The following is a 22,994-nucleotide window of genomic DNA, read 5'->3' as shown; positions in this document are numbered from 1 at the left end:
AACGATTACAGGGCTCAAATGGAGAGAGAGGGTCCTGCCGAGAGTTGCACTGTTGTAGTCAGCACTTATGAAGGTGAACTACAAACAGCTGGGCTCATAGGCTTACATGCTGTGGGGTTTTAGGGGATAGCAGTGGAGATAGGAAGGTTAGTGTAGGTTGTAAGCGTCCCTGAATAGTAGAGTCTTCAGGGAGCACTTGAAGCTTTTAAAACTAGGGGAGATTCTTGTGGAGCGAGGCAGAGAGTTCCATAAGATGGGAGCCAATCTGGGGAAATCTTGAAGACGGGAATGTGAGGAGGTAACAAGAGAGGAGGAGATCATGAGTGGAGCAAAGGGGACGGGAGGGAGAGTGTCTGGAGACAAGGTCTGAGATGTAGGGGGGAGCAATGCAATTGAGGGCTTTGTGTGTCAGAGTGAGAATTTTGTGTTTAATCCTAAAGGCAAGAGGAAGCCAGTGAAGGGATTGGCAGAGAGGTGCGGCAGATGAAAAGCGACGTGCAAGGAAGATGAGCCTGGCAGATTATCTATCTTTTTAAACAATAACATTTTGGAGTAGACTGTCCCTTAGTATTAAAAAAAAAAATGAAACAACTGCAAAATAACTCCCATTTTACAGTTGTAATGCGTAGCCAGATCCACCTCCTGTTATCAGTGTCCTGGTACATATCTTGTGGTATCATGTTAAATGTGCAGGTGAGGCTAATTAAAGAGGCATGAAACCCACATTATTTTCACTCATGATTTAGAAAAAGCATGTATTTTTAAACAGCTTTTTAAATTTACGTCTATTATCTAATTTGCTTCATTCTCTTGATATCCTTTGTTTAAAAGCATACCTAAATAGGCTCAGTAGCTGCTAATTGGTGGCTGCACATAGATGCCTCGTGTTATTGGCTCACCCATGTGCATTGCCATTTCTTCAACAAAGGATATCTAAAGAATGAAAAATTAGATAATAGAAGTGGAATGTTGTTTTAAAATTGCATTCTCTATCTGAATCAAGAGAAAAAAAATTGGGTTTCATGTCCCTTTAAGAATGTGCATTCTACCTCTGACAAACTAGTACGCGTGTTCTGTGCACCACTTATTAATTTTCATAAGAATAAAGAGCCATCTAAAACAGGATTATAACCGTTTTTAATATGTAAACCGTGAAACCACAATTGACAAGCCTTAAAACCTCTCCAAAAGTTACAAACCACACTATACAGAATGAGGTTTGCCTAAGATAGCGACACAAGGTCCTAGATACTGTAAAACATAATTTATGCTTACCTGATAAATTTATTTCTCTTGTAGTGTATCCAGTCCACGGATCATCCATTACTTATGGAATATATTTTCCTGTTGGGAAGGAGAATATATTCCATAAGTAATGGATGATCCGTGGACTGGATACACTTAACAAGAGAAATCATAGTTTTTGTTTTTTTTTAAAACAACAATTTTTGTGACTTCTGTTTAATGTAAAAACCTGCGCAACCGATGTAGGCTGCTAACAAACAGGACGGAATGGAAACGACTAAATCCCAATCACAAATATGAGATTGCTAATAGAAATCCTGTTAAAAAAAATTAAATTACTGAAACTTAGAATGACGAAAACGTGAGTATGAAACATTTTTAGAACATAAATGTCATTTCTAGATGTTGCATTCGAGATTTCCTTTTACTCCTGAGATATCACATATCAGTCTTTTAAATACATATATAAAAAGGTCTGTCCAACCTGCTTCTGAGAAACTATACAATAGTGCTGAATATAGGTTTAATGAATCTAGACCATTTATTGATATATGCATCTAAAATGGCATCTGTGCTTGCTTCAGAGTGTATTGCAAAACATAATAGAGTTATTCTACATTGTTTTGGAATGCTGTCAAACATGTTGATAAGGCCAGTTTTCCACTCTATCGACACCCCTTGTGTGTTGAATTCAATCCGTCCATTTTATTACCAAATTAAGTGCAAAATCCGTGGTTGGGAGGTTTGTGATTGCCAAAGCCATTGCTTCCCATGTATTGTATGCTTGATGTTTCCAATATTTGCTCAGATCAGTTCTGAACCTCTCCCAATATGAAAATGGTGTTATCACTTGGACGATAAACAGCATCAGAAAGCTTGGAAATGTTTGTAACAATGTTATACATATAGAGCTTAAAGTAATTGTCAAGTTGTGCCATGTTCAAAGCGACATTTGTTACATCTTTTAAAACAAACAGTTTCATTCATCAATTTGTTTTTTTCCAATAAAATTATAGTTATTAATATTTAACCGTTTCAATCCGAGTTTCCCGTATTCCACCTGGCTCTGTGTCATTTTTTTTTTCTTTCAATTACGTTTTTCGTTGGCATCCAGTTGAAAACCTGGCCGTTAGGCGACCAGGACTTTAGCAAAACCGCCCCCTCTCTACAGCGCATGCTCAAATTATTTCACAGAGTTGAAAAGTCAATGCACGCTCCCGTGTGAGACCGCTCTCTACATCAGAGAGCTTAGAGCAGGAAGTAGAATGGGGGGGTCAGAGCGAGGCGCAGTAAGACTAAACGCTTAGATGCTAAATAAAAATTGGTTTACTTTTTTTTTTTTTTAATTTAGCGACTTTACTAATTTAATGAGAGGCAACCTACAGGAGCGCTCAAAAAGGCGCAACATTACAATCACTTTAAGATGTCACATGTGCATGCATATGAAACGATTTAGGGTATTATCTCTCATAGAAAGGGCCTAAGTTTAAAACAAATACCAAAAGAAAGAGGTAAATATTACATAAATATTATATTATTACTAAGGTTAACTGGGTTGATTTTAAAATTGCACATGAACATATTAATTTTGACTTCTATGTCCCTTAAAAAATATCTCAATGTCCATCGTTTCACTTTGACTGTGTTATTGCAACAGAGAGGGCTGTGTAATATTTTCTACTCAAGGCTTGTTGGAGAAAACCTGCTTCTAAAATGTCATCCTTTGTGTGTCCTTCAGACGTCTGCTATCCTTCGAGGACTGGAGGAAATGATTGTGTAAAGCATGTTTGATGTATCTGCTACCAAGGCTTCGAGACAAAAAGCACTTTTAACCACCACAGCCAGCATTAAATCTACACCCGAGAATATCAACCATCATATGTTCAGACTAAAAGGCTGCTGACCGTTTATTTGCAGATTTAATAAACTTTAGCCATTTAGTTTTACAGATTTTCATCCGCCATTTCCAAAACGCAACACTCTTAGAAATGCAGGTTTGTTAAAAGGAAGTTGCAAATCTGTAGTCATTTTTAATATGATAAAATTAACATAATGTTAATTTGAAGTGAATATATTTTCTGATTATATATATAGATAAATAGATATATATAGAGATGATAGAGAGATAGAGATGATAGAGAGATAGAGATGATAGAGAGATAGAGATGATAGAGAGATAGAGATGATAGAGAGATAGAGATGATAGAGAGATAGAGATGATAGAGAGATAGAGATGATAGAGAGATAGAGATGATAGAGAGATAGAGATGATAGAGAGATAGAGATGATAGAGAGATAGAGATGATAGAGAGATAGAGATGATAGAGATAGAGATGATAGAGATAGAGATGATAGAGATAGAGAGAGAAAGTAATAGTTGCATAAAGGCTTATAGAGAAAAGTGAGTCTATAACCAAGAGATTTATAATTTTCAAAAGAATGTGCAAACAATTCCTTTAACAACACGATAATACAGATCTTCACTCATGGATGAATTGGCAGGTCACAGTATTTGAATAAAACACTGCAGCTTCCAACATAAATAGAATAATAGCTCTGTCATTTATTTTAATTTTATTTATTTTTTTAAATATGACTCACACATTTCACCTTATCTCTTCTTGCTTTATTATATGATAAACTTCAGTGATATATCTATTAATCCTGCCTGGCTTTTGTTTTGCCTTTTAGTCAAACATCACTTACAGATAGAGCAAATTTACATACAGATATATATATATATATATATATATAAAACAAGGTGAAGACAACATAAGTTAATGAGAAGGAAGAATGAGCCATTTTTATACAATTTTTTTTTCTTAAAAAATGGATTTGATGCATTGGCAAAACTACTGGGATAAAATGAAGTTGTTTATGCATCTGTTCCTAAACTGTTCGGATGCAAACTTACCGTACACGCTCCATCTCGCTGGCTGTTTTTACCACAGCAAAAGGCTCCCGTCTGCTCCAGTCCCAAAAGTGGATCTCATTGGCGGTGGCAATAAGGAGGAGTTGTACGGTGGGGTGAAAGGCCAAGGAAGCGATGGCGTTGTTGCTGTCAGTAAACCAGCTTTCACTGCCACCCTGAGGTGAAGAGGAAAATGAGAGTAAAACTGGTCATGCAAAGTTCAAATAATGTGATGCATCACAAACAGACTTCTATTGTAGAAGGATTAAAAAGGAAACATTTTGTACAGACTTTCAATATCTTAGTCACTATAAATATTCAAGAACAAGTTCCATCTAAACGATTGCTATTAGAAAACTAGAACCTGGTATGTTCCCAATGTCGGCTGAGTTGAGAACTTAAATATATATTTCTAGGTTGCTTTATAATGGTAAATAATAGTTAAAGGGGTATCCAAATAGCACTTACAAAGCATATCATTTTAGTTTCATTAGTATTAATAAGAATAGAGTGAAGATCTATAAACAAAACAGTACATTTATTATCAATCACTAAAATAAATAAACACACAACTCCAGTGATTCTCAGAACCTTCTCACTTTGCTTTTCCCTTCTTGGCTGTCTTGTATGGTAGTTATTTGATTGATGTGATAGTTTACTGAAAACTATTTGCAATAATTACTGCAATTTTTTGCTGACAGTGTAGCGTGCCAAAACCCTAACAGGCTCTATGGAACTCTTAGAATCACTAGAAAGTGGTTTTATAGGTAACATTTTCATTTGTTCTTTTTCTTAAACTGTCCATTTTTTTTTAATACATGACTTGTGTATTACGGAAGGAAAATTCATGATCTGGGGTGAGGTGTTAAGGGTCTTGGCATTTTAATTATCAGCTTTTAATTGGAGCCATTGTGCTTATTTTTTATAACAGATTATAAAGGAAATGTTACATTTTAGATCTACGCTCTGTGAAACTAAAATAATTTGTACCATAAGTGAGCGCTATTTAGATGGGATTTTATAATTATATTTTAAATGTAATATTGCGTCTAACACCCTTGTAGTGAACGGCTGTTGAGTAACTAGTAAAAGTGTATATGGTGGGTCATATACATAAAATACATAAGAAGTCCTAGCAGCATCCAATTAGTTGCTTAAGGTGAACCACACAAATTATAAAGAAGAAATAATCTAGGTCATAGAATTGATAGCTGTACATTTAAAGAAAACTGCTGGTCTCTTTTTAATACTACCTGTAGATTGTAAGCTCTTCAGAGCAGGGCCTGCAAGTTCAGTCTGTTTTATGTATCTGTATTTATTTATTTTTACCACGAATGAGTATCATTATCTACCCAGCGCTAAGGAATCTGGTGGTGCCTTAAAAATGAATAAAATCAACTCATCCGTGGACTCATCGTGTCAAGAAAGAAAGAAATTTATCAGGTAAGAATATATTTTGTTTTCTTTCTAATGACACGATAAGTCCACGGATCATCCAATTACTATTGGGAATCAATAACCAAGCTAGAGGACACAGATGATACAGGAGGGACAAGACAGGGAACCTAAACCGAAGGCACCAATGCTCGAAGAACCTCTCCCCCAAAAGAAGCCTCAGCCGAGGCAAAAGTATAAAATTATAGAATTTAGAAAAAGTGTGAAGAGAGGAAGTTGCAGCCTTGCAATTCTGTTCCACAGAAGCTTCATTCTTGAATGCCCAGGAAGAAGAAACAGCCCTCGTAGAATGAGCCATAACCTTCCCAGGAGGCTGCTGTCCAGCAGTTTCATAGGCCAAACTAATTATATACTTCAGCCATAAAGAAAGAAAAGCAGCCGTAGCTTTCTGCCCCTTACGTTTCCCAGAGAAAACTACAAACAGAGTAGAAGACTGACAAAAATCCTTAGTCGCTTGTAAATAGAATTTCAAGGCACGCACCACATCTAGGTTGTGCAAAAGGCGTTTCTTATGAGAAGAAGGATTAGGACATAAAGAAGGAACAACAAATCTCCTGATTAATGTTCCAATCTGAAACCACCTTAGGAAGAAATCATAACTTAGTATGTAAAACTATCTTATCCAAATGAAAAATAAGGTAAGGAGACTCATACTGTAAAGCCGAGAGCTCTGAGACTCTACGAGCAGAAGAAATAGCGACAAGAAACAAAACCTTCCAAGATGACAACTTAATATCTAAGGAATGCATAGGCTCAAACAGAGCCTGCTGAAGAACCTTAAGAACAAGATTAAGACTCCAGGGAGGAGTAACAGGTTTAAACACAGGCCTGATTCTGACCAAGGCCTGACAGAACGATTGAACATCTGGTACCTCTGCCAGACGTTTATGTAACAAAAAAGATAAGGCAGAAATCTGACCCTTGAAGAACTTGTCGATAAACCCTTCTCCAAACCTTCTTGGAGAAAAGATAAAATTCTAGGAATCCAAACTCTGCTCCAAGAGTAGCCTTTGGATTCACACCAATACAGATTAATTTGCCATATCTTATGGCAAATTCTCCTGGCAACAGGCTTGCGAGCCTGAATCATGGTCTCAATGACAGACTCCGAATAACCGCGCTTAGATAAAACTAAGCGTTCAATCTCCAAGCAGTCAGCTTCAGAGAAACTAGATTTGGAAGAAGGAAGGGCCCTTGAAGTAGAAGGTCCTTCCTTAGAGGAAGTTTCCAAGGGGGAAGAGAGGACATCTCCACTAGTCTGCATACCAAATCCTGCGAGGTCACGCCGGAGCAATGAGAATCACTGACGCTCTCTCTTGCTTGATCCGAGCAATGACTCGAGGAAGGAGAGCGAACGGAGGAAATAGGTATGCAAGACTGAAGTTCCAAGGAACTGCCAGAGCATCTATCAGAACCGCCTGAGGGTCCCTGGACCTCGACCCGTACCTAGGGAGCTTGGCATTCTGACGAGATGCCATGAGATCTAAAACCGGCTCATTTGAGAATCAAGTTGGAAAACATTTCCGGATGAAGTTCCCATTCCCCCGGGAGAAAGGTCTGAGGTTATGTTGATAAACCGGGCAGAAGCTAACTGAGGCCAGGCCAGAAGAGCAGTGAGGATTGCTCTTAGCTCTAGAATCTTTATAGGGAGAACTGACTCTTCCAGAGTCCATGTCCCCTGAGCCCTTAGAAGGCCCCAGACTGTTCCCCAACCTATCAGGCTGGCGTCCGTTGTCATTATTACCCAGGTGGGTCTGCGAAAACAGGTTCCCTGGGAGAAATAATCCTGAGACAACCACCAAGGAAGAGAATCTCTTGTCATCTTATTCAAAAGAATTTGCGGAGACAAATCCGCATAATCCCCGTTCCATTGTCTGAGCATGCATAACTGCAGCGGTCTGAGGTGGAAACGGGCAAACGGGATAATGTCCATGGCGGCTATCATCAGACCAATTACCTCCATACATTGAGCCACACATGGCTGAGGAGAGGATTGAAGAGACAGACAAGCATATTCATTAATATGGAATCTATTATGGTTCCCAAGAAGACTACCCTTGTGGATGGAATTAAGGAACTCTTTTCCAGATTCACCTTCCAACTGTGAGAACGCAGGAAGGATAAGAGCATCTCCGTGTGGGAGCTTGCTTTTTGAAAAGACTGGGCCTGAACCAGATTATCATCTAGATAAGACGCCACTGCAATACCCTGTAACCGGAGCACTGCCAACAGAGATACCAGAACCCTTGAAAAAAATTCTGGGAGCCATAGCAAGGCCGAATGGAAGAGCCACAAACTAGAAGTGTTTGTCTTGAAATGAGAACCCTCAGAAACTTGTGATGATCCCTGTGGATGGGAACATGAAGGTACACACTTCTTCCTCTTGAACTAAGAACGAATAGTTTCCATTTTGAAGGATGGTACTCTGAGGAATTTGTTTAGACTCTTGCGATCCAAGATTGGTCTGAAGGTTCCCTCTTTCTTGGGAACCACAAACAGATTGGAGTAAAACCCCAAACCCTGTTCTTGTACTGGAATAGGAACTATCACCCCCCATTTCGGATAGATCTCAAACACAATGTAAGAACGCCTCTCTCTTTATCTGGTCGACAGATAATCTTGAGAGCAGAAATCTGCCCCTGGAGGGAAAGGTCTTGAATTCTAGTTTGTATCCTTGGGACACGATATCTATCACCCAAGGATCCTGAACGTCCCGAACCCAAGCCTGAGCAAAAAAGGAAAGTCTCCCCCCCCCCCCCCAACAAGATCTGGTCCCCTTCATGCTGATTTTGACTCATTAGCAGGCTTTTTCCTGGTTTGTAGAGGGAGAGGAAGGTTTACCCTTGAAGTTTCGAAAAGAACAAAAATTACTCCAACGCCCCTTCTGCTTATTTTTTTAACCTGACTTTTTCCTCCAGCAAAGTCAGAAATAATCTCAGCCAAAGCTGGCCCAAACAAGATCTTCCCCTTGTAAGGAATAGCCAAAAGTTTAGATTTAGACACATCAGCAGACCAAGATTTCAACCATAAGGCTCTGCGAGCCAAAATGGCAAAACTAGAAATCTTAGCTCTTAATTTGATAACCTGAAGGGAAGCATCAGAAATAAAAGAATTGGCCAATTTAAAAGCCTTGATCCTGTCCTGGATCTCTTCAAGAGGAGTGTCTATTTGAATAGAATCAGACAACGCATCAAAAACTGCAGAGGACATGAGGGAAGCAATGTCTTGCAAAGAAACTCCAGACGGAGCTTGAGAGGAAGTGCAGGGCACTGTATTAATGAGTAATAAAATGTGGGACAGCTGAGGAGAAAACTGCGGCATATTTTGAATATTGTCAGAAGACTCCTGGACAGCATCGTCCTGGACAATATTGGCTCAAAAAGTCTATCCTTAAAATGTAATGTTCTCTTAACACATGGAGGTTCAATATTAGCATTCAAACATAAAGGACATCTAATCTATAACAGAGTCTAAATCCATCTTTAAAAATATCCAAATTTACTAAAAAATTTAAACAGAAAAAAAAGTTACTGTTTCTTTAAATTTTAAAATAAAACTGAAAAAAAAATGCTTCTGATGAAGTGGGGAGGAGCCCACGAAACCTGTTAGGCCACACCCACATCGACGTACGCTTGGAGCAATCGGACACACATCGTTCTAGCCGGCTTGTGAACGTCTGTAGGAGTCTGTTTGGCGACCAGCGTCTTGTGCTTTTTTGCATATATGTAAGAGGACATTGGGACACTGAGACATCGGACTTTGTGCTAAAATCCCAGGAAGTCATCACGGACAGATTAATGCGAAGGTAGCAGCACAGCTGTTCCTGTAGACAGGTTACTGATAGAAGTGATCTGAAAAAGAGACCGTCATCCTGGGTTCGTACAGAGCTGCATTGGTCCTCTATCGTGCCTTTACATACCTCATATGTTTGAAGGTTAAAAGTGTGAGTGAATTTTTATGTGTGTAAATTAAATTTATTTTTAAAATTCTTAGATCAGTCCCTTGCGCTCCTGTCTTTTTCATTTTTTTGTTTGTTATATAGCACCACCCCATCCTGCCGGTGTGTTTTACAGGAGCTGCAGTGTGGGCTGAAAGATGAGGATCATGAATCTGTGAATCACGCATATCCTTTTTCTGCATGTAACATTTGTTGTTGCCAGTTGGATAATTGTGTATATTGTTTGACACAAATGTATATTAACTGAAGGGAGTGGTACCCATAAGCTGATATTGGTTAATATATATTTCATATACAGATTGTGTAACATTTAATATTGGGGTTTTTTATTATTACTATTACTCATTACCTTTTATATACAAATACAACTAACTGCTTTTTTTTTTAGTTAAAATAAAACTGCTTCATTTTTGCTGCAATGCAAAACGGAACTGCTTTATTTATTAATGAAATACAATAACGTTACCAAAAAATAAAAACAGCCTCTACACCTCAGCTATAGCTCTGCTGAGGTGCCTACCTTGCTGGATACTGGTAAATATGTGAATGTGAAAAGCGGAGGTACACAGAGCTGTACAAATTATGCCATACGATCGTTTGTTCGATATGAATAAAGAATGGCCAGTTGCAATGTTTCTCTCCTCCGTATACAGGAAGGGAGAGAATAATAAGTGCGCAACTGCTAATTTTACCGCCACACAAGCCCTGCCCATCGTGGGCGTGTCAAAAATAAAGTCTATCCGACATTACCAGTAAAAATCCGTTAATAACTAACAGAAATGTCACAAACATTGAGCCAAGTCTCCTCAAGTCCCCAGTGCCTGCAATATACTGCCTTACATAATCCCCTAAAAACACTAGGAGTAATGTAGCCAAAGTCCCATATCAGGGAAATAATAAAGTGCCATAAGTATTTTTTTCTTAATACTGCTTAAGAAAATAAAGTTAGCACTTACCTCATAAAATCTGCCTGGCAGCAAGGCAGCTCACTAGGTTTGAGAGGTCCTCTCCCTCACATGGACCTGTGGAAAAGTAATGAGGATAGTACATTTATTTAAATATAAGGGAGGCGCAGTGAGAATTATGTCCCACAAGTTCCCTTTGCTTAAAAGCCACCAATGCTCTACTGAAGAGACTGAAATGGACTACAGCTACACCCTGGAGGAAAAAAAACAGCATATACTAGTACTGCAAATAAAATAATAAACTCTTGATTGACGAATCTTTTCAGACACCTACTTTACCTTACTCTAACGTACGCAAAGAGAATGACTGGGGTTGGAGGGAAGGGAGGTGATATTTAACAGCTTTGCTGTGGTGCTCTTTGTCGCCTCCTGCTGGGCAGGAGTGATATTCTTAATAGTAATTAGATGATTCGTGGACTCATCGTGCCATTAGAAAGAAAAAAGTAATACTTGGCTGACTGATGATACTGTGAAACTGTAGTATCAGATGTATATGGTTCTTTTCATATTATACGTTTTGCTGCAGCCCATTTAACTACAAGAATATTAGAAGAAAGTACAAATGACTTTCATACAAATCAATCATATTTTCTAGTTTTCACATTCATTAGAACTAAATTGCCCTTGCAGTAAATACTTTGTAATTGCTCTAAAACCAATTCTTACACAAACTTGGGAAAGAAACTTACATGTAAATCCCATATGCGAACCTCTCCATCGAGGCAGCCAGACGCAATAAGGCCCGGGATAGTGGGATGAAAGGTCACACACCATGGGGTACGCCTGTGTCCTACCAGAGAATGGATGCAGCGTCCTGTCTTCACTTCTGTTATATAAATGTTGTGGTTGACATGGGTTGATGCAAGCAGGGTCCTATAAGAGATTATATAAATTTACACTAATGCAGAAAAAGGAATTAGTTTAATGTGCACAAGCAGTTAGTGAAAATTGTTTTAAAGAGACAGTCTACACCAGAATTTTTATTGTTTAAAAAGATATATAATCCCTTTATTACCCATTCCCTAGTTTTGCATAACCAACACAGTTATCTAAATAAACTTTTTACCTCTGTGATTATCCTGTGTCTAAGCCTCTGCAAACTGCCCCCTTATTTCAGTTCTTTTGACAGACATCCATTTTAGCCAATCAGAGCTGGGCCACTGGACCTCCGCGTGCGTGAGCAGTGTGTTATTATCTTTATGACACACATGAACTAACACCCTGAAAAACTGTTAAAATGCCCTGAGAGAAGAGGCGGTCTTCAAGGGCTTAGAAATTTGCATATGAACCTCCTAGGTTTAGCTTTCAACTAAGAATACCAAGTGAACAAAGCAAAATTGGTGATAATAGTAGATTGGAAAATTGTTTAAAATTACATTCTCTATCTCAATCATGAAAGTTTATTTTGGACTAGACTGTCCCTTTAACCCCTTAGTGACCAGACCATTTTTCAATTTTCTTAGCAGGGCTATTTTTACATTTCTGCAGTGTTTGTGTTTAGCTGTAATTTTCCTCTTACTCATTTACTGTACCCACACATATTATATGCCGTTTTTCTCGCCATTAAATGGACTTTCTAAAGATAACATTATTTTGATCATATCATATAATTTACTATAAAAAAAATATATAAAATATGAAGAAAAAAAAAATGGAAAAACACACACTTTTTCTAACTTTGACCCCCAAAATCTGTTACACATCTACAACCACCAAAAAACACCCATGCTAAATAGTTTCAAAATTTTGTCCTGAGTTTAGAAATACCCAATGTTTACATGTTGTTTGCTTTCTTTGCAAGTTATAGGGCAATAAGTACAAGTAGCACTTTGCTATTTCCAAACCATTTTTTTGCTTTTCAAAATTAGGGATAGTTACATTGTAACACTGATATCTGTCAGGAATCCCTGAATAACCTTTTTTCACATGTATATTTTTTTTTTTTAGTAGACACCCAAAGTATTGATCTAGGACCATTTTGGTATATTTCACCACCAAATGCGATCAAATAAAAAAAAAGTTCACTTTTTCACAAACTTTAGCTTTCTCACTAAAATTTTTTACAAACGGCTTGTGCAATTATATCACAGATGGTTGTAAATGCTTCTCTGGGATCCCCTTTGTTCAGAAATAGCAGACATATAAGTCTTTGGCATTACTTTTTGGTAATTAGAAGGCCGCTAAGCACCACACTTGTATTAAGCCCAGCAGTGAAGGGGTTATTTAGGGAGCTTGTAGGGTTAATTTTAGCTTTAGTAGTAGTAGAGAACCCAAAGTATTGTATTGATCTAGGCTAATTTTGGTATATTTCATGCCACCATTTCACCGCCAAATGCGATCAATTAAAAAAAAAAATTCATTTTTTCACTAACTTTAGGTTTCTCATTGAAATTATTTACAAACATCTTGTGCAATTATGGCACAAATGGTTATAAATGCTTCTCTGGGATCCCCTTTGTTCAGAAATAGCAGACATATATAAGTTTGGTATTGCTTTTTGGTAATTAGAAGGCCGCTGGGCACCACACTTGCATTATGCCCAGCAGTTAAGGGGTTAATTAGGTAGCTTGTAGGGTTAATTTTAGCTTTAGTGTAGAGATCAGCCTCCCACCTGACACATCGCACCCCCTGATCCCTCCCAGACCCCCCTCAAACAGCTCTCTTCCTTCCCCCACGTCACAATTGTCCCCGCCATCTTAAGTACTGGCAGAAAGTCTGCCAGTATAAAAATAAAGGTGTTTTTTTGTTTTATTATCTTATCTTTAGTAAAGGATCCCCCAACCTCCCTGATCCCCCATTACCCCCCAAAACAGCTCTCTAAGCCTCCCACTCGACCTATTGGCCACCATCTTAGGTACTGGCAGCTGTCTGCCAGTACCCATTTACTACAAAATGTGTCCTTTTTGTTTTTAAAAAAAAAAATAAACCCCCCCAAATTTCTCTAGTGCAGCTGCCCACCCTTAATATCCTACCCAGCCTCCCCCTCCCAGATCCCTTCCCAAACATTTTCCCTCTCTCTCTCCCTTCTTTGACTCCTGTTATGTTACTGAATGTAGCGTGCGTGCACACACGCTCCGCCCCCTCGCACGCTCCAGTAATCACAGAGGGGACAGGATCCAGATATGCACCAACGATGGGCCACCCACCCGCCTACTTGCTATGGCTCCCACCCACCAACGATCGGCACCATCGCTGGCCGATGCAGAGAGGGCCACAGAGTGTCTCTCTCTGCATCGGATGCATAACATTTTTTATTGCAGGATGCCTCAATATTGAGGCATCACTGCAAAAATATGAAAGCGTCTGGAAGCGACGTTGACAACGTACAGGGTACGTCCTTGGTCATTAAGTGACAGTTTTTGTAAGACGTACCACCCTGTACGTCCTTGGTCCTTAAGGGGTTAAATGCAAAGTATATTTTCAGGTGAGATAAGTAAAGATGTACACGGTTAAGGGACTTTGTAGAGCAGAGCTTGATTAGAAGTGGGCGGGACACAAGTGATAAATGAGTTGACAATTAAGTGGTTACATTGATAACATTCCACAAGTGGAATAATCAGAATTGGAAATAGAGTGGAGCAGACACCTCATCCTCTGTAACAGGTGCTAAGCGGTTAAATGAGGCAGCTGGTTTGAAATAAGACAGATGAAGAGTTCATTTCTGCCTGAAAGTAACTGGAAAGGATGTTGGCTACATCAAGTTCTATACAGTATGATGCTTTACCGAGGTCGAGGAATGCTGATAAAGTATATTACTTTGCAGTTTTCTCCCCGGGACCTTTTTAATGGCCACTTGGCTAAATATGTAAGACAATATTATGCTAAAATGAGCTAATATTTTTTTTTAATGTTTATTGCAAAAATTATTATTAAGAATATTTATGTTAAATTTTGCATTTAATTTGTGCTTTAGATAGATAGATAGATAGATATATAGATAGATAGATGTTAGAATATTACAAAGAACTACAATACCCCCTCCTGGTTACTTCATAACACCAAACATCTGACAACATTTTCTGTGTTAGAAACAGGCAAAGATTTATAGGTTATAGATTATTAGGAATGGGTAGTAAAGGTGTTATCTATCTTTTTATACAATAAAATAAGATCAAGTAGACTGTCCCTTTAAAAAAAAAAATCAAGTAGACTGTCACATTAAAGACTAACAGCAACACAAAAGGGACAGTTACCCAACATTTTCTCCCCTTGAAATTGTTCCCAATGATACATTTTACCTGCTGGAGGGTATTAAATTATTTACAAGAAGCTCCTTTACCCCGATTTTGGCATTTAAAATAGCTGACTTAGCCTGTGGTATCCCCACCTATAGTAAAGGTTTGTATACTGGAGTCTAAGCTATTGACAAGCCTAAGTAAACACTCCCAGTGGGGTGCAGGGTAGTTAAGTAATAAAATTATAATTCTCCATTGTTCTCTCTATGTATTGAGCTTTAGTTTTCCAGACACATAGATAAAGAAGCAAGTGTGTGTACACAAAGTTATAAAGCTTTAGGCTGTGGTTTAAAAGCACAAAACCAGCTACTTCTTATACACAAACCTGAAAATGCAATTTCTCATATTTTATACTCTGCAGCTGGTACAACAAGTCATTGAAAATGCATTAATATAAAATCAATTTAACAGTGTACTGTCCCTTTAAAAAAAAATCCTTTGCATACAAAGGAGGAAACTTTTAAAAAGAATTACGTCATAATGATGCACGTTTGTAAAATTTTGAATGTCATGATCACTATATCATTAATGATAATAAACTAGTTGCCATGTCACTAATGGCAACACATTTCTGTGTCATTGTTTACTTAGTTGTTAAAAACAATAGTAAAGATTCCAGCTTACAAGTAAGGTATTGGGATATTCTAGCAAAATTTGTAATGTACAGTGGTAACATTAGGGAGAAAAATTCTAAAAAAGGCAAATAACCACTTTATCATGTGCCACTAGTAAGAACTGACCAGTCCAGGAAGGAAACATTTTAAAGGAACACTTAAAAGGGACAGTCAAGTCCAAAAAAAAAAACTTTCATGTTTCAAATAGGGCATGTAATTTTCAACAACTTTCCAATTTACTTTTATCACCAATTTTGCTTTGTTCTTTTGGTATTCTTAGTTGAAAGCTAGACCTAGGAAGCCCTTGAAGGCCGCCTCTAATCACATGCTTTTGTATTTGCTTTTCACAGCAGGGGAGAGCTAGTTCAGGTAAACCCTATAGATAACATTGTGATCATGCCCGTGGATTGTGGCAGACACTGCACTAATTGGCTAAAATGAAAGTCAAAGATCATAAATAAAATGTCATGTGATCAGGGGGCGGTCAGAAGATGTTTAGATAAAAGTTAATCACAGAGGTAAAAAGTATATTATTATAACTGTGTTGGTCATGTAAAACTGGGGAATGGGGAATAAAGGGATTATCTATCTTTTAAACCAACAAAAAATCTGGTGTTGACTGTCCCTTAAAGTCAAAATTAAACTTTCATTATTCAGATAGAGCACACAATTTTAAACAACTTTTCAATTCACTTATTTTTTTAAATGTGCAATCTTTTTTGTTTACACTTTGAGGCATCAGCTCCTACTGAGAATGTGCAAGAATTCACATTATATATGTATATGCATTTTATGGTTGGTTGGTGGCTGTCACATGATGCAGGGGAAAGGAAAACTGAACTGACATTGTCAAAAAAAAAAAAAAACATAATTTATGCTTACCTGATAAATTCCTTTCTTCTGTAGTGTGATCAGTCCACGGGTCATCATTACTTCTGGGATATTACTCCTCCCCAACAGGAAGTGCAAGAGGATTCACCCAGCAGAGCTGCATATAGCTCCTCCCCTCTACGTCACTCCCAGTCATTCGACCAAGGACCAACGAGAAAGGAAAAGCCAAGGGTGAAGTGGTGACTGGAGTATAAATTAAAAAATATTTACCTGCCTTAAAAACAGGGCGGGCCGTGGACTGATCACACTACAGAAGAAAGGAATTTATCAGGTAAGCATAAATTATGTTTTCTTTGTTAAGTGTGATCAGTCCACGGGTCATCATTACTTCTGGGATACCAATGACAAACAGAGAAGACGTTTGTCGAAATTCCTTAGTTGCCTGTAAGTAAAATTTTAGAGCACGGACTACATCCAGGTTGTGCAGTAGACGTTCCTTCTTTGAAGAAGGATTTGGGCATAAAGAAGGAACAACAATCTCTTGATTGATATTCCTGTTAGTAACTACCTTAGGTAAGAACCCAGGTTTAGTACGCAGGACTACCTTATCCGAATGAAAAATCAAATAAGGAGAATCACAATGTAAGGCTGATAATTCAGAGACTCTTCGAGCCGAGGAAATAGCCATTAAAAATAGAACTTTCCAAGATAACAACTTTATATCAATGGAATGAAGGGGTTCAAACGGAACGCCCTGTAAAACATTAAGAACAAGGTTTAAACTCCATGGTGGAGCAACAGTTTTAAACACAGGCTTAATCCTGGTCAAAGCCTGACAAAAAGCCTGGACATCAGGAACTTCTGACAGACGTTTGTGTAACAGAATGGACAGAGCTGAGATCTGTCCCTTTAATGAACTAGCAGATAAACCCTTTTCTAAACCTTCTTGTAGAAAAGACAATATCCTAGGAATCCTAACCTTACTCCAAGAGTAACCTTTGGATTCACACCAATATAGGTATTTACGCCATATCTTATGGTAAATCTTTCTGGTAACAGGTTTCCTAGCCTGTATTAAGGTATCAATAACTGACTCAGAAAACCCACGTCTTGATAAAATCAAGCGTTCAATTTCCAAGCAGTCAGCTTCAGAGAAGTTAGATTTAGATGTTTGAAGGGACCCTGTATCAGAAGGTCCTGTTTCAGAGGTAGAGACCAAGGTGGACAGGATGACATGTCCACCAGGTCTGCATACCAAGTCCTGCGTGGCCACGCAGGTGCTATTAGAATCACTGATGCTCTCTCTTGTTTGATTCTGGCAATCAATCGAGGAAGCAACGGGAAGGGTGGAAACACGTAAGCCATCCTGAAGTCCCAAGGTGCTGTCAGAGCATCTATCAGGACTGCTCCTGGATCCCTGGATCTGGACCCGTAACGAGGAAGCTTGGCGTTCTGTCGAGACGCCATGAGATCTATCTCTGGTTTGCCCCAACGTCGCAGTATTTGGGCAAAGACCTCCGGATGAAGTTCCCACTCCCCCGGATGAAAAGTCTGACGACTTAAGAAATCCGCCTCCCAGTTCTCCACTCCCGGGATGTGGATTGCTGACAGGTGGCAAGAGTGAGACTCTGCCCAGAGAATTATCTTTGATACTTCCATCATAGCTAGGGAGCTTCTTGTCCCTCCCTGATGGTTGATGTAAGCTACAGTCGTGATGTTGTCCGACTGAAACCTGATGAACCCCCGAGTTGTCAACTGGGGCCAAGCCAGGAGGGCATTGAGAACTGCTCTCAATTCCAGAATGTTTATTGGCAGGAGACTCTCCTCCTGACTCCATTGTCCCTGAGCCTTCAGAGAATTCCAGACGGCACCCCAACCTAGAAGGCTGGCGTCTGTTGTTACAATTGTCCAGTCTGGTCTGCTGAATGGCATCCCCCTGGACAGATGTGGCCGAGAAAGCCACCATAGAAGAGAATTTCTGGTCTCTTGATCCAGATTCAGAGAAGGGGATAAGTCTGAGTAATCCCCATTCCACTGACTTAGCATGCACAGTTGCAGTGGTCTGAGGTGTAAGCGTGCAAAGGGTACTATGTCCATTGCCGCTACCATTAAGCCGATTACCTCCATGCATTGAGCCACTGACGGGTGTTGAATGGAATGTAGGGTGCGGCAAGCACTTTGAAGTCTTGTTAGCCTGTCCTCTGTCAGGTAAATCTTCATTTCTACAGAATCTATAAGAGTCCCCAGGAAGGGAACTCTTGTGAGTGGAACGAGTGAACTTTTCTTTTCGTTCACCTTCCATCCATGTGACCTTAGAAAAGCCAGTACTAACTCTGTATGAGACTTGGCAGTTTGAAAGCTTGAAGCTTGTATCAGAATGTCGTCTAGGTATGGAGCTACCGAGATTCCCCGCGGTCTTAGTACCGCCAGAAGAGCACCCAGAACCTTTGTGAAGATTCTTGGAGCTGTAGCCAATCCGAATGGAAGAGCCACAAACTGGTAATGCCTGTCTAGGAAGGCAAACCTTAGGTACCGATAATGATCTTTGTGAATCGGTATGTGAAGGTAAGCATCTTTTAAATCTACAGTGGTCATGTACTGACCCTCTTGGATCATAGGTAAAATTGTCCGAATAGTCTCCATCTTGAACGATGGAACTCTTAGGAATTTGTTTAGGATCTTTAAGTCCAGGATTGGTCTGAAAGTTCCCTCTTTTTTGGGAACCACAAACAGATTTGAGTAAAACCCCTGTCCCTGTTCCGATCGTGGAACTGGATGGATTACTCCCATTAACAAGAGCTCTTGTACGCAGCGTAGAAACGCCTCTTTCTTTGTCTGGATTGTTGACAATCTTGACAGATGAAATCTCTCTCTTGGAGGAGAGTATTTGAAGTCCAGAAGGTATCCCTGAGATATTATCTCTAGCGCCCAGGGATCCTGGACATCTCTTGCCCAAGCCTGGGCGAAGAGAGAAAGTCTGCCCCCCACTAGATCCGATCCCGGATCGGGGGCCCTCAATTCATGCTGTTTTAGGGGCAGCAGCAGGTTTCCTGGCCTGCTTGCCCTTGTTCCAGGACTGGTTAGGTTTCCAGCCTTGTCTGTAGCGAGCAACAGCTCCTTCCTGTTTTGGTGCAGAGGAAGTTGATGCTGCTCCTGCTTTGAAATTACGAAAGGAACGAAAATTAGACTGTCTAGCCTTAACTTTGGCTTTGTCCTGAGGCAGGGCATGGCCTTTACCTCCTGTAATGTCAGCGATAATCTCATTCAACCCGGGCCCGAATAAGGTCTGCCCTTTGAAAGGTATATTAAGCAATTTAGACTTAGAAGTAACATCAGCTGACCAGGATTTTAGCCACAGCGCCCTGCGTGCCTGAATGGCGAATCCTGAATTCTTCGCCGTAAGTTTAGTAAGATGTACTACGGCCTCCGAAATGAATGAATTAGCTAGTTTAAGGACTCTAAGCCTGTCCGTAATGTCGTCCAGAGTAGCTGAACCAATGTTCTCTTCCAGAGACTCAATCCAGAATGCCGCTGCAGCCGTGATCGGCGCAATGCATGCAAGGGGTTGCAATATAAAACCTTGTTGAACAAACATTTTCTTAAGGTAACCCTCTAACTTTTTATCCATTGGATCTGAAAAAGCACAGCTATCCTCCACCGGGATAGTGGTACGCTTAGCTAAGGTAGAAACTGCTCCCTCCACCTTAGGGACCGTTTGCCATAAGTCCCTTGTGGTGGCGTCTATTGGAAACATTTTTCTAAATATCGGAGGGGGTGAGAACGGCACACCGGGTCTATCCCACTCCTTAGTAACAATTTCAGTAAGTCTCTTAGGTATAGGAAAAACCTCAGTACTCGTCGGTACCGCAAAATATTTATCCAACCTACACATTTTCTCTGGTATTGCAACTGTGTTACAATCATTCAGAGCCGCTAACACCTCCCCTAATACACGGAGGTTTTCCAGTTTAAATTTAAAATTTGAAATATCTGAATCCAGTCTGTTTGGATCAGAACCGTCACCCACAGAATGAAGTTCTCCGTCCTCATGTTCTGCCACCTGTGACGCAGTGTCTGACATGGCCCTAATATTATCAGCGCACTCTGTTCTCACCCCAGAGTGATCACGCTTACCTCTTAGTTCTGGTAATTTAGCCAAAACCTCAGTCATAACAGTAGCCATATCCTGTAATGTGATTTGTAATGGCCGCCCAGATGTACTCGGCGCTACAATATCACGCACCTCCCTCTGAGCGGGAGATGTAGGTACTGACACGTGAGGCGAGTTAGTCGGCATAACTCTCCCCTCGTTGTTTGGTGAAATTTGTTAAATTTGTACAGATTGACTTTTATTTAAAGTAGCATCAATACAGTTAGTACATAAATTTCTATTGGGCTCCACTTTGGCATTGCAACAAATGACACAGGTATCATCCTCTGAATCAGACATGTTTAACACACTAGCAAATAAACTTGCAACTTGGAAATACAATTCAATTAGAATAATATTAAAACGTACTGTGCCTTTAAGAAGCACAGAAGATCTATGACAGTTGAAAATTAATAAATTGAAACAGTTATAGCCTCAATCCTTGTAAACAACACAACTTTAGCAAAGGTTTAATCCCATTAGCAAAGATAACAAATTCTGAAAGCAGGAAACAAATTACAGAATAAACGTTTTTTATCTCAGTCAAACTACAATTCTCACAGCTCTGCTGAGAGAAATTACCTCCCTCAAAATAAGTTTTGAAGACCCCTGAGCTCTGTAGAGATGAACCGGATCATGCAGGGAATACAATGAGTTGCTGACTGAAATATTTGATGCGTAGTAAAAGCGCCAAAAAACGGCCCCTCCCCCTCACACACAGCAGTGAGGGAGAACAGAAACTGTCAGAAAACAGATTAAGCAACTGCCAAGTGGAAAAATAGTGCCCAAACATTTATTCACTCAGTACCTCAGTAAATGAAAACGATTTTACATTCCAGCAAAAACGTTAAACATAATCTCTAGTTATTAAACAGCTTTATGTATTTCTTACAGTGTAATTCTAGTGAAGTACCATTCCCCAGAATACTGAAGTGTAAAGTATACATACATGACATTATATCGGTATGGCAGGATTTTCTCATCAATTCCATTGTCAGAAAATAAAAGCTGCTACATACCTCTATGCAGATTCATCTGCCCGCTGTCCCCTGATCTGAAGTTTACCTCTCCTCAGATGGCCGAGAAACAGCAATATGATCTTAACTACTCCGGCTAAAATCATAACAAAAACTCTGGTAGATTCTTCTTCAAACTCTGCCAGAGAGATAATAACACACTCCGGTGCTATTTTAAAATAACAAACTCTTGATTGAAGATAAAAACTAAGTATAATCACCATAGTCCTCTCACACATCCTATCTAGTCGTTGGGTGCAAGAGAATGACTGGGAGTGACGTAGAGGGGAGGAGCTATATGCAGCTCTGCTGGGTGAATCCTCTTGCACTTCCTGTTGGGGAGGAGTAATATCCCAGAAGTAATGATGACCCGTGGACTGATCACACTTAACAGAAGAAAAACTATCAGTTTAAATTTTATGTTATCTCTTTATTATGCATTTGATGATTATGCAAATGTACTGTATTTAGTGGTCCTTTAAAGGGACAGTTAAGTCCAAATTAAACTTTCTTGATTCAGATAGGGCATGCAATTTCAAACAACTTCCAATTTACTTTGATCCTCAAATTTGCTTTGTTCTCTTGGTATTCTTAGTTGAAAGATAAACCTAGGTAGGCTCATATGCAAAATTTCTAAGCCCTTGAAGGCTGCCTCTTCTCTGAATGCATTTGACAGTTTTTCACAGCTAGACAGCACTAGTTCATGTGTGCCATATAGATAGCATTGTGCTCACGCCGTTGAGATATAATTAAGAGTCAGCACTAATTGCCTGAAAAGCAAGTCTGTCTAAAGATCTGAGAAAATGAGGCAGTCTGCAGAGGCTTAGATACAAGGTAATCACAGAGGTAAACAGTGTATTAATATAACTGTGTTGGTTATGCAAAACTGAGGAATGGGTAACAAAGGGATTATCTATTTTTTTTAAACAATACCATTTTTGGTGTTTATGGTCCCTTTAACTAGAAGCCAAGTGAGTCCCATTGAAATGGGTTAAGAGGAGAATGGTTTCAAACTGAACTCTGTAGTTATTATTTCACTAAGCCAAGAAGTAGATAAGATGTGGCAAGAGATGAAATGATGCAAACATTAAACCATATACAGTATGTACATCTCTGCAGTGGTTAAAGGGACAGTAAACACCTTGTAATTACAAGACATTTATGCTGTGCTGCTATAGAACAACATATCTGCCAAGTCTTAATGTTTTTAAAACAAATTAACATTCTTTTTTCTGCAAATATTGTTTCAATAGCCAAACTCTACCAACCATCTCCCTTAATTGGAGGAGACAATCTGGGTTTTAGTTGGCAGACAACCAGGCTAGCTATGGTCATACAATAAGTATAAAATGCATTTATTTGCAGTGGTTAGCAGTTAAAGCCAATTAGGGACATATGTGTAGCAGAGTTAGCCTTGAAAAGTCACTGACACTCAAGGTGAACCTGAGGAGATGGAAGTGGTGAGGATGAGGAAGAACATCCTTGAACTACCACAAGATGAAGGACAGTCTTTAGAAATTCTATCTTGAAGAAATACAGTATGACATAGTCAATAAAAAGGGACATTGTACTGTACAATATTCTGCCCTTTAATGGGTTCCAGGCAATCATTAG

General features: G+C 39.3%; 1 protein-coding gene across 2 annotated transcripts in view; it reads right to left on the bottom strand.

Annotated features, from left to right (window-relative positions):
- Window positions 1–22,994, bottom strand: part of LOC128643665 (activating molecule in BECN1-regulated autophagy protein 1) — a 101,923-nt gene that overhangs the window by 38,392 nt on the left and 40,537 nt on the right. For both annotated transcript variants that reach the window (XM_053696492.1, XM_053696493.1), the window contains 2 exons: window positions 11,224–11,407; window positions 4,160–4,332 (listed from right to left, as the gene is read on the bottom strand). In XM_053696492.1, coding sequence (XP_053552467.1) covers window positions 4,160–4,332; window positions 11,224–11,407 — 357 coding nt within the window. The remainder of the gene's footprint in view (window positions 1–4,159; window positions 4,333–11,223; window positions 11,408–22,994) is intronic.

Source organism: Bombina bombina, unplaced genomic scaffold (assembly GCF_027579735.1).
Source record: "Bombina bombina isolate aBomBom1 unplaced genomic scaffold, aBomBom1.pri scaffold_368, whole genome shotgun sequence".
In the NCBI taxonomy this organism is placed as follows: Eukaryota; Metazoa; Chordata; class Amphibia; order Anura; family Bombinatoridae; genus Bombina; species Bombina bombina.
Note: the sequence above shows the minus strand (reverse complement) of the source record. Positions and strands in the feature narration are given on the sequence as shown.